At 39.0% G+C, this 12848-nt stretch overlaps 1 protein-coding gene across 1 annotated transcript; it reads left to right on the forward strand.

Moving 5' to 3' along the window:
* The first annotated feature begins 10189 nt into the window (after positions 1 to 10189).
* On the forward strand, positions 10190 to 12624 carry LOC126625448 (uncharacterized). Its single transcript, XM_050294540.1, has 4 exons — positions 10190 to 10240; positions 11525 to 11633; positions 12127 to 12256; positions 12339 to 12624. The coding sequence occupies exons 1-4, from the start codon at positions 10190 to 10192 to the stop codon at positions 12622 to 12624; spliced, it is 576 nt and encodes a 191-aa protein (XP_050150497.1).
* The last annotated feature ends 224 nt before the right edge of the window (positions 12625 to 12848 follow it).

Genomic DNA, 12848 nt, shown 5'->3' on the forward strand with positions numbered 1-12848 from the left:
TGCTTTTGCTTGTCAATTTGATTGGTTTCTCAACCAACTTGATGTTAGTAATGCATTTCTACATGGTACACTTACTGAATCTGTGTTTATTCAACAACCCTCTGGTTTTGAGGATTCAACCAAGCCAAATCATGTTTGTCATCTTCACAAGTCTCTATATGGTTTGAAACAAGCTCCTCAAGCTTGATATGAAAAATTGAATGGTGCTCTAGTTTCTTTGGGGTTCATTGGTTCTCAAAATGAGCATTCTTTGTTTATCAAAAGGGATCTTCACTTCGTGTTCATACTAGTCTATGTGGATGATATTGATAAGAGCATATTTATGCGACTTAGTTAGCTTGTTTCCTTGCATGTACATAGTTAGTTTCTATTTTTTAGAGTGTTTTAAGCCATTTTCATGTGTTTGTAGGTTCAAATGCCAAAAGTGGCAAGAAAAGGCAATTTGGAGCATTTTAGAGCAGTTTTGGGTTTGGAATGGACAACATATGAATGGAGCAAGGTGGATGGACATTTTTGAAGATCAAAAGAGGCTGGGAATGTGCTACAAATCTGGAAGAATCAAATCAAGACTTGGACGAGAAGGAATCAGCTAAAAAGAAGGAACATTATCTTAACCAACCTTATGTTATCCAACATTATCCAAACTAACCTTATCTTATCCTATCCTATCCTAATCTTATCCTACCTTATTTCCAGCTGCAAGGGGGATTCCTTTTCATATTAAACCACCTGTTATCTGGTTCTAGAAGCCCTAAATTTGTGCCGAACCACTTTATCCCTTTCCCCCTAGGAATCTGCCATGCCTATCCTTCTCCTCTACAACTTTGTGCCATACCCTAGCCCTACGTAGCATTCAGGAGGATGTCTTTTAGAGAGAAATTCAGAGATAAAAAATATACAGAGTGACGCAGCTTTGCAAGGAATGAATGAGAAGAAGAAGCTTGAAGTCGTGCCTGCCATTCAAGACCTTTGGATTGTTGGAGCGTTTCTAGGTGTATTCTATCTTTTGTTTTCAATGTTTAATTTTAATTGTCTTTGTTTAATTGCAAACATGTGGAACTAATTTCATTTTAGCTAGAGGTGAATTCAAAGCCATGAACATATGTGTGATATGAATTGATTACATCTAGTTATTGTTTCATAATTCGTGAATGCAATTTACTTATCTGTTTGATTGATAACTGGTTCTTGTGTGTTGATTAAGGATGCATACTTAGTTTGTATGCAGGGATTTGATGCTAAAATATAAGAGAATTTCACCTAATAGTTATGAACTTATATTTACAAGTAGTGGAGGTTGCTAGTCACGATCGTGTTAAGTAAATTTCTAGCAGGAGTATCATGCAGTTCATAGTTGGAATGTCATGTCAATGCTTATGATTTTCATAGAACTTAATGATCTTTGATATGTATCTCTATTATGCAGTTCATGTAGGGAACTTGATAAGAATAATATGGTTGCGTCGCTGAGTTCAATTCAATGAATTTAGGAAAATCTGATGGTTAATTTGTGCAATTAACAGTTAACTTGGGGCATTGTCATCCATGGTTTATAGGAAGAATAACTGGAAATCGATTTGTATGCATATGTGTCATGTGTGGAGAAAGACCCTCTAGCTAGCCTTTCACCCCTTTAATTCACCCAATTTCGTACTCTTTAGTTTGTTTCTGCAAGTTTGTTTGTTTAATTCATCAAAACAACCCCCGATTTAGTATTCTGAGTCTTTTTAGTTTAAAATTCGTCCAAGCTTCCCTTTAGTTCTTGTTTCGAGTCAGTTTAACTTAGTTTGTGTGGTTGGAATTAGTTAAGCTTATTTTTAGTAGTTTAAGTTTAGTTTTCTGTTTCTGAGTCTAGTTTAGTCATTTAGAGTTTAATTTGTGTAGATTAGCAGCCCTCCTAATCCCCATCCTAGAATGATCCCTACTTACACATACTACAACTATCAAAAAGAGGGTTTAAATTTGTGTGCTATTTTATATCACATTAGATATCTTAGTAATAAGGCCATCTTTTGCAGAATCTCAAAAAGTGATTACACAATTAAGTACTTTGTTCCCTATTAAAGACCTTGGATCTTTGCATTATTTTCTAGGCATTAAGGTCAAGAGATCATCTTCTGGGATGTTTATTAACTAGACCAAATACATTCTTAATCTTTTATAGAAATCTCACATGGATTGGGCAAAACCATGTGCAACACCCCTTAGTACAGAAACGCTTGATGATGAGTCTCCACTTCTTGAAAATGTCACTGAATACAGGTCTCTGGTAGATGCCTTACAATATCTCACCCGGACAAGACCTGATTTGAGTTTTGCTGTGAATCCTGTCTGTTAATACATGCATAGTCCCAGAGTATCCCATTTTCAAGCTGTCAAAAGAATCCTTAGGTACATAAAAGGTTCTATTGATCTGAGTTTTTGGTTCTCCAAAAGTACTACTCCTTTGGACATTCAAGCATTCTCAAATGCTAACTAGGCAGGATGTTCTTTAGACAAGCGATCCACTGGTGGTTTTTGTGTCTTTTTAGGCAGTTCAATTATGAGTAGGAGTGCAAAAAAGCAACCAACAATAGTAAGATCATCCACTAAAGCCGAATACAAGATCCCTTGCTAATACTGCAGCAGAATTGTCATGGATTTCCAAGCTTTTAGTTGACATTGGTTATTCTCTCCCTTGCACTCCTCAGTTGTGGTGTGACAATATCTCTGCCATTTCTCTGGTAAAGAATCCTATTTTTCATGCACACACCAAAGAATCCGCAGAAAAAGGATCCAGCGAGGATCCTTTTCCTTCTGGGAAGTATCGTACCGTCACATAGATTTATCTTTTATTGAACAACTGGTGTGCTTTATGAAATTAATTTGCAAAATTTAAAGTGTCTTTGTTGCAATGTGTGTAGGACCCTGAACTGATGAATGCATTTAGTGATCCAGTAGTCGTGGTTGCTCTTCGAGACGGTATTGTCTCCATTCTTATTATTTTTGCTTTAAATCGATATTTTCTTCCTTACGGAAAAAATTCCTTTATCCAAGTTGTTGGCTTTTGGTAGTAAACGCCTAGTTGTTGTGATTAAACTCGTTATGTCAATACATGGAAACTAGTAATTCAAGTATGGAACTTGTATTCTTGGAGTTGAAACATAATAAAATAAACTAAATACTAAGAATTTCAAAATTTATGGTTAACACTAAAACCCTTTGGTTTTTTTGGACTACATATTGTGCATGCAGGGCTATTCATGATCGTCTTTGTATACAATGTTATGTTCCTGTTTCTACAAGATATCATAACTTAGTTTGCTAATGTCTTAGTTTGCTAATTTCAAAAAAAAAACTAATGTGTAGAGATATTGTCATTGTGAAATTCTCCTTTTATCGTTTGCTAATGTCTTAGTTTGGGTTTTACATGCTACAGAATGGGTAACGATATTGTCTAGTTAGCGCTACTTTAGAAAAAGGCTTAGGTATAAAGTTCTTCGCTTAAGTAGGTCAAAGATAGAATATATGGAGTGCAAGTTCAATGGGAACGGAGGTTCAAATGAGTTAGGGGTGAGCATTGGAGATCAAGAAGTACCAAAGAGCGAACGTTTTCACTATCTTAGATCTACTTTGCAAAAGAACAGAGAATTGGATGGAGACCTCAATCATAGAATACAAGTTGGATGGATTTAGTGAAAGAATGCATCGGGTGTTTTGTATGATTGTCGTATGCCACTAAAGCTCAAGGGAAAATTTTATAGGACGACAATAAGGCTAGCAATGCTTTATGGCACATAATGTTTAGGCGGTGAAGTATCACCACTTACACAAAATGAGTGTAGCGGAGATGAGAAAACTTCGTTAGATGTGTTGGCACATGAGAAAGGACAAGATTAGGAACGAGGATATCTGAGGTAAATTAAGAGTAGCCAAAATTGAAGATAAGATGAGAGAAAATCAATTAAGGTGCTTAGAAGATGTGATTACGATACAAAGGCTCAGGGCCAAAGGGGTAGAGGGAGACCTAGAAAGACTTGGAAAGAGGCTATAAGAAATGATTTGGATTACTTGGATCTAACGGAAGACATGACACAAAACCAAGTGTAGTGGCATTCTAGGATTCATATAGCCGACCTCACTCAGTGGGATAAGACTTTGTTGCTGTTGTTGCAGCTCTACTTATAAAAAGAGAAATAATAGAGATTTTAGGGTTATATTTGTGTTATTTTTTATTTTGAATGTCGGATATATATACTGGGAATTTTGAATACAGATTGTTAGGTAAGACTAGAAGAAAGTGGGCTAGTTGAGAGAACGAAGATAGAGTCGAAGTAGGAACCCAAATGGAAATACAATGACCATGCTCTTGTTGAATCTGTTTGTAAGGTCGCTTAAAACTTGTGACTTTGCTTATATATCCAGCAACCGAAAGGATCACTTTTTGAAATGCAGATGATCTCTTTTTTTCCCCCTGATTTTCCTACAACGTTATGTTGAATGTCTGGTTACTGTTGAAATATTGTGAATTCATATCTGTGGATGAAAATTTCCGCATTACTTTGATTGACGAATCTGCACTTGCAAAATAATAACACCTAAGATTAAGGCCAAAAGCCTCATGAACCCACGATGAATTGGGGGGGGGGGAAGGGGATTGAGGCTGCTCCTTGCTTATTTAATACGGGCAATCTTGTCTTTCTTGGGAAATAATCCACGTGTCAGCTCCATGATTTTTGAGATTATTTTTGGCTCCACAAATGCCCCCACACCTACTGGGCAGCTCGCAGGAAAGGGCAGGAGGTGTACGAATCCAAGGTTGCAATGGAGTTTGTGTCCCAATTTAATGTAGATTCCCTCTTTGACTTGGAATTTAAATTCTTGTAGGAAAGGGAATGTAATTGCTACCGAAACCTGTTTAAGTCTGCATCAAGCAGGGGGTTAATGAAATATGGAATGCAATTAAAACCCCGCAACAAAGAGAGAAAGCCAGAGAATATTTGTACCCCATCCCCTAGCAATCTTCTTCGTTTGCCCCTGTAAGGAATTGTGTTCCGTTGCTTTTCTTCTTTTCCATGGTAAGAAAAAATTAATTTTCTCCTGCTTCTTGATTTTTTGGAGCCTCGGGGCTTGAATTTTTGGCTCAATGGAGGTAGAGGAGTAGTGAAAAGTGGCAGCCATGGGGCTGTAGTGTTACTACCATGGTAGCCATGCTATTGCAGGAGGCTCGGCTGCTGGTGTTGGGCTTAGCATGCTGAGGTTCTACGACGTCGATCTTAGGCTGTTGGGCTTGGGCCCGTGCAACAAGAGAGGCGCGAGGAAAAAAGAGGGAGATGCGAGCGCGACAGCTCCTCCTCATTTGGTTTGGGCCATGAAAGTATGTTGGGCCGTGAGGAGAAGAGAGGAAGTGCTGGGGTGTCTGCTCCATGCCATGTAATCTAGGTTGCTGCGCCCTTTGGGCAGAGGAAAGGAGACCAGGTTATAGGGCCAGGTGCGGCTTCTGGGCTCGTGAGATCTTTCGAACATGTCTTTCTTGAGCCACAAGAACAATGAATTCATTCTGGTGTTGTATCATTAAGGCGGATCTGCAAGTAAGCTAAGCTACTTCAAAGCTGCTCATGTTAAGAGAAGTTTCGATACGCAATTCAGGGGCTTCCTCGAGATGTTTAAGCACCCAATTTCATCCGGGTTCGTGTGAAGCAAGCCAAGGATGGTAGTAGCCATGGGCCGTGTGGTTTTAGGGAGCTATCAAGTCTAACCCCTACTACTTCGTGTTGGGGTTCACCTTTCCCATGCCTCAGTTCTTCCAAGAGGTGATCTGCTCCATGAAGTGTGCTCCTGCTTAGTGCTATCGGAACGTGATTCGCATGATAATGGGGTTTCCATAACTTAAGCAAGTCCTTTAACTTGGACCTGACTGCCAACGAGTTTTAGTAATTGTTTGATATAGATCACATCGATGGTGTTGGGCCACTGAGGACCCACTATAGGCGTTTTGATCACTCGAGCAAAAAGAATCATGATTGATCTAAGGACACCCTTGAGATCAGCAGAGAGTGGGAATTCGACTCCTTGCCTAGGCTGCAGGTTCTGACTGCCTTCATCGATTGTAAGTAAGTTGCTTAGTACTTTTGATGAGCTGCCTTTTGATTTGTCCTCCTCTGTTTATGTAGATTCAAAATTCGGTTCAACTCCCAAGACTTCTTAAAAAATGAAAAAGGTACTTAGTCCTGCTGAATACCGTGAATGGCATTGGCTACTTACTCATCTTCATAAGGAGAAAGGTGGGCTGCCCTAATTAGAAGAGATTAAGAGGATCAAGGGTGAGGCGTTTGCTCGTCTGATCACCATTCTAGAACCTGCTGCAAGTGACAACAGGAGAAAGAGATCTTCGTCACCTGCTCAAAAGTCGTCGGTGGCGACAACACATAAGACTTTCTCTACTACTCGTGAGGGTTCGTCCACTATTGAGAAGCTCGTTATTGACTTGACTTCTCTAAAAATGAAGAAAATGGTTGCTGGATCTGAGCCTATGAAGCTTGTTGATTTGAGGATTGCTTAGTGGAAAAGTTATGTCGTGCCTCTATGCCTGGGTTTATTCTGAGGCAGCCTTCCGTGCCCAAGTTTAATCCAATTCCGGAGGTGCGTGTAGCCATAAAGAGCGAGGATGGTGATTCCACTGCCAAAGTGGTGCCAAGGCCAGCTCTTCTTGTTGAGACTGGAGCATCTGCTTATATGAGCAATGATGATCAGTTTGCCAAACTAACCTTAGAGAAGTTTTTCGAGATCTATGCTCTTTTGAAGACCGATCTACTTGAAGACACGGAAGCATGTGCAAGGTTTGTTAATGACGTGAACAGGGTTGTGAACTCTAGTTTCTTCGTGAGGCATGAATCTTAGTTGCAAAAGGCTTCCATACTTGCTATGATGCAAAAATATATGACCTTGGCAGCCGAGTACACTCATATGGAGCAGGATGACACCAAGGCTACTAGGGAGATAGTGGCAACCATAGTAGTAGAGGTTTGCTTGGCTGCTGATAAAATTAAAGAGTTAGAGTCTAAACTTGCCTTTTTGAAGGGATCTGATGTCTCTGCCCCCACTGCTCAGTAACTTTAGACCACTTGCCAAGAGTTCAACAACTTGAAGACTCAACTTGATGCGATCTAAGGAAGTAGAGCTGCAAGGAGCGTTATCTGCTAGCGAGTACCTGAAGAAGAAACTAAATGAGTTGCAGAATGCTTTTACTAACCTGATTGAGGGGAATAAGTAGTTGAGGAATGAGAAGTCTAGTCTTGAGGTTTTTGTTGCCTAAGGTCAAGCTAACTTTTACAAGCTTGGCTATATTGATCATTTTCTTAGCATTACTATCTAACTACGCTTTCTTTGATAAGGACCTCGAGCTTTTTGCTATTTACTCTGAGGATCTGTTCAAGTTTTCCTTTCAGAGCATCGTTGGTGGAGCAGCTTAGGATCAGGTTAGCCAGGTAGGTGCTGCCAAATGTGGTGTCGCCAAGGTAGGGATGGCTAATGATAGTACTGAGGAACAATCTTTTTACATAGACTTTAGGATTTTACTTTCTTGGTTTACTTTTTCCTTTGCTTGAACTTTGTTGGCCTTCGTGCCAGTTTACCAATTTGCTAGAAATTAATAAACTAGTTTTCTTCGCTTTACTTCATTTTTGTCTCTTTGCCTTGCTTCAAGCTTTTGTTGTAGAATGAACAATCAAGCAGGGTGCTTTGAACAAAGCAGTCAAACCCATATTCATTTCTTTAGGCACCAACTTCAAGGTGTCAGGTGCAAATCTTCGCATGCTTAAGGCGTCTTTTGAAACTTCTAACCTGTAGGGCCGAATGACCTCCGTAATTGTATGTTTCGTATTGGTGGTCCACTAGATCTGTAATCCCAAGGTCATTAACAAAGCACACTGCTTTTTAATAAGTAGATAGACTTGCATGACCTATGTGACTATTGATCTAGGCTTAAGACCTCTGCATAGCTATTAACCAGAGTGTCAGCAGCCATGTACCATACTTACAGAAGCAGGCGAGTCTGCATGACTGCTTGGTTTTAACTTTGATCTTTTTAGACGTTGAACTACTGAGATTGATCTCCTATTATTGCCCCCTGACTATAGGCTGCTTAATTAGTCGTCATTTCTCCAATCCTTTAAGCTGCGTAGCCTGTATCATAACATACTAAAGATTGTTGGGACATGAAATTCACTAACCTTTCGCATCAAAACTGATTGGTTTATTAGAATTTCATGGGCAGTGATTCGAAAGAACTCATTGGATTTTATGTAACCAATTCCGTAGGCTGCATAACAAGTAGCATAACATTTTAGGAATTAGTGTAAACCCAAGGGATTGTTCTGTTCTAGTCAGTGGATGTGCACGTTAACCTGTTAACCTTTCACAGGATTGTGCGGATATATAGGTTTATACGATCAACTGCTCAAAAGTTGTACCATATGTATCTTCCAAAAATCGTAGGTTGCTCATTGAATTGGCAATGGCTTTCGGTTCCCAGGGATCTTCAAGAAACTGTAGGCTACTCATTAAATGAACAGTGGCTTCAGGTTTTCTAGGGATAAGCAGAGATTGCTAGTTGGTCACATAGAAGATGCTTAGCTCATTACGCTAGTTGGTCACATATTTGATAACTCATATATTTCGTACATTTATATCATCCATTCCTAGTCCTTTTGTGATATTTTTGAGTTAAACTTGTTGCATTTTACCCTCTTTTGTGTTAGTGTGCAACTAATCGTATTTGGAGCTTAATTGAGGACATATAAGGCAAAATGGTGCTAAAAGTGGAGAATTGAATAAGGATGTTGATGTTGATAAAGAATTAAAAGTGGAAATTGAATATGGTGATGAATATGGCTCTTTAGAAGACCAATAACAACAAAAAAACGTGGGAATTAAATGCCCAATTACTAGGATGTATTGGCAATTTGTAACAGCTCTTTAACATTATAAAACCTAGCCTTTCAGCCATTTTCATATACACCTTTCATTCTGAGCGAATTTCACAACTCCAATAACTATTTTTTCTCTCTTTTCATCCACATTCAAAATTGCACCCATTCTATACAGTCCAACATCACCGAAGACTCATCCCGACAGATTGTTCTTAGAGAAGTTCAACATCATAATTGCGTCAAGGGTTTCCTTTCTCTTTGATTTATTTTCACTCATGTTGTGTGTTTTCAATTTCATCTCTATGAACATGATGTGTAACTAAATTCATAGCTAGGGATTTCGATGTAGCCTTGCACAATTGATCCATGTTTTTATGTTAAAATATTCAATTCATCAATATGTCTCTTGTTTCATTCACTGAATCTTTTGTTAAATTTGTTTGTAAATTTTAATGATTGATTGCCATTAGGATAATTGATTGCCATTAGGATTTCTTACAGATCTTTTGATCAATATTATAGTAAACATCATGCTTAATCTTGGTAGACATGTGAATGAATGAAGAGAATGCAATGCAAACATCCTGCCATGTATTTTCTTTGGTTCTTTAACATTTTCTTGCATGCTAAAGACTCTTAATTTGGAACCGAAGTTGAACATCCCAATTAGGTTGTAGATTAGGAGAATTTGATCAAAGCCACACATCATATGGCTGATCATATATATGTAAAATGAACATGGAATTGGTTTTGTAATGGTTAACTCAAAATCCCTGGAACCATCCTCATTGTTTCTCAATCAACATATCATTTGTTGTTACATTTTTCTTGCATTTTTAGTTATTCTCATTAATAGCACAAAACCTACATTCAAAGTTAGTAATTTATAGAGGTCTAATCAGTCTCTGCGGTTTGGCACCCTTACTTGTGCCGTTATACTAACCATATATTGCACTCGGAAGGAACACAACAAAATTATGGCACTGTTGCCAGGGGCTGTTTTTAGTCCCCTATATTTGCTTGTTCTTCAAACCCTATTTATTTTCATTTTCAGTTTAGATTTCTAAATTTCATTTGTTTTCTTTCTCTTTCTTAGGTAATATATGTCCGACAAACTTGCTGAGATAGGCCAAAGACTTGAACTTATAAAGAGTAACACTTTTGAGAACATTCTATCAACTGGTACTTAAATTAACCGTGAAGAAGAGGACGATCAATCTTCTAGATCAGCGAGTGTAGGTGCTTATTCTGAGCACTCCAATTCTGAGCAAGAACAAGAGATGGCAGACAATGACGATGACTATCGAGCTTTGGAGGACTATGCTCAGCCGGTCATATGAAATTCACATTCGTGTGTCACATCTGGCCCGAGCCCCCTCCACATCCCAGGCTCGACTCTACCGTAGCACGATGCTGTCCGCTTTAGCTCCCGACCACACCCTCACAGTTTTGTTTATGGGAACTCACATGAGAACTTCCCAGTGGGTGACCCATCATGGGATTGCCCTTGCATGAACTCACTTAACTTCGAAATTTCGATGGAACCTGAAGCCAGTGAGCTCCCAAAAAGCCTCGTGCTAGGTAGAGACGGGAATATACATATAAGGCTTACATGATCCACTCCCCTGGATGATGCGGGATGCTACCCCCTTAAGGGCACGACTTCCTCGTCGGCATACTTCCGCCCAGAGATTGGCTCTGATACCAAATTGTCACAGCCCGGCCCGGTCCCCCACCACATCCCAAGCTCGACTCTACCATAACATGATGTTGTTCGCTTTGCGCCCCGACCACGCCCTCACGATTTTGTTTCTGGGAACTCACATGAGAACTTCCTAGTGGGTCACCCATCATGGGATTGCTCTTGCGTGAACTCGCTTAACTTTGGAGTTCCGATGGAACCCGAAGGTAGTGAGCTCCCAAAAAGCCTCGTGCTAGGTAGAGATGGCAATATACATATAAGGCTTACAGGATCCACTCCCCTGGATGATGTGGGATGCTACATGATGCATCTTGTTTCCTGTTGAAGCTAGAAACTATGATCGTAAATCTTCACATTTTCATATGCTTCCTTCTTTTTATGCTTCCTTTTTTTTATTAAAGAATTCTATAATGTTGTGAGTAGTTTACCTTTGCAGGGAGTGAGTGAAGGAAATCTGAGGATAAGACTTTTTCCCTACACAATGAAAAATAAAGCTAAGGGTTGGTTAATGACTTTAGCACCTGGTTTGCTCACCACTTGGGATGCCGTAGCTAAGAAATTTTTGGAGAAATTTTTCTCCACTCAAAAGACAACTACTTTGAGAGGGCAAATCTGTAATTTTGCACAACATAGAACCTTTCAATTAATGTTGGGAGCATTTTAAAGGGCTTTTGCTACAATGTCCACTTCATGGGTTACCTTTTTACTTACAAATGCAAATTTGTTATGATGGATTAACCTAAACATGTCAATCAATTGTTGATAATGTAGCAGGTGGGCTTTAAAGAAAAAGAATGCTTAAGAGTCATATAACATCTATGAGATGTTAGGATCTACTGCTCAACACAAAGATATAAGAGGTAAACGAGCTGGAGTGTATGAAATGAGTTCTAATAACGATCTTGCATTGTAGGTGGCAAGTTTGGAAAAGAAGCTTGATTCTATGCTCAATATGGTGCCTAAGATAGCTGAGGTGTGTGCCATTTGCAACATACCAGGTCATCCTACTTATCAATGCTCAGGTAGTGAGGCTTATCCTTAATTCGTCCAAGAGCAAGTGAATCTTATGAACTCTTACAATCAGAGGCCACGAAATGACCCATTCTCTAATACATACAACCCTGGTTGGAGAGATCATCCCAATCTCTCATGGAAAAATAACAATCAGTTTCAAAATTTCCAACCAAAGCATGCTACTACACTTGAAGATACGGTTAAATTGCTAGCCCAAAACACCGTTCAATTCCAGCAAACTACCATTAGTACTCTCCAAGAGAGCTGATGCTACCGTTCAATTCCAACAACATTTGGCTGCTCTAACCAAAATGGAGACAGAATTATGTAATATTGCTGATACTTTAAGTCAAAGAGAGCCTGGGAAGTTTCCGAGCCAATCGTTAATACTTCAAAGGAACCAAGAGCAAGCCAAAGTAATCATTACACTTAGAAGTGGTAAGGTTATTAATAATGGAGTTGGCATAGAAGTTACTAATGAATCTGATCATGTGAATGCAGGTGCGACTCAAGAAGAGAATGAGAAACCAAATGACAAACCAAGCAATGCCATTTCTTCATTTGAAGCACCAAATCTCCATAAGGCTGAGAAACCTTACACTCCTCCCATGCCATTTCCTGGAAGACAAAAGCAAGCAAGATAAGTCATTTAATGAATTTTTTGATATTATAAGGAAAGTGAATGTTAATTTACATTTGCTTGATGTCATTAGGAATATGCCAGCGTATGGGAAATTTTTCAAAGAGCTAAACAACTATAAGAGGAAGTATGGACCTAATGAGAAAGTGATGGTGCCTGAAAATGTGAGTGATGTGCTTCAAACAAAGCTTCCAACAAAACTTAAGGATATGGGTAGTTTTTCTATCAATATCACCATTGTAGAAAAGGCTATGCTCGATTTGGGTGCTAGCATCAATTTAATGCCCTATTCAATGTACCTTCAATTAGGTTTGGGGGATTTTAAGGCAACAACTATTTCATTGCAACTTGTTGATTGATCAGTGAAATATCCAAGAGGTATAGTGGAGGATATCTTAGTTCAAGTTGACAAACTAATTTTGTGTTCTGATTCTGTAGTGTTGGATATGGAAGAAGCTCATATACATGATCGTGAGTTACATATTTTGCAAAGACTATCATAAACGTGCAAAATGGTCTTCTCAACATGACTGTACTAGGAGAAACTGTGCAATTTCAAGGAAATTTTGTGAAAAACATGTCC

This window comes from Malus sylvestris, chromosome 6 (assembly GCF_916048215.2).
Source record: "Malus sylvestris chromosome 6, drMalSylv7.2, whole genome shotgun sequence".
Taxonomy (NCBI): Eukaryota; Viridiplantae; Streptophyta; class Magnoliopsida; order Rosales; family Rosaceae; genus Malus; species Malus sylvestris.

Bases quoted from the DNA above. Each gene is read 5' to 3' on its own strand.
- LOC126625448 (XM_050294540.1), top strand. From the start codon at position 10,190: ATGGCAGACAATGACGATGACTATCGAGCTTTGGAGGACTATGCTCAG. The intron at 10,241-11,524 runs GTCATATGAAAT...CTTGCATTGTAG, and splicing joins TGGAGGACTATGCTCAGCCG to GTGGCAAGTTTGGAAAAGAA. The intron at 11,634-12,126 runs GTAGTGAGGCTT...ATGTGAATGCAG, and splicing joins TCCTACTTATCAATGCTCAG to GTGCGACTCAAGAAGAGAAT.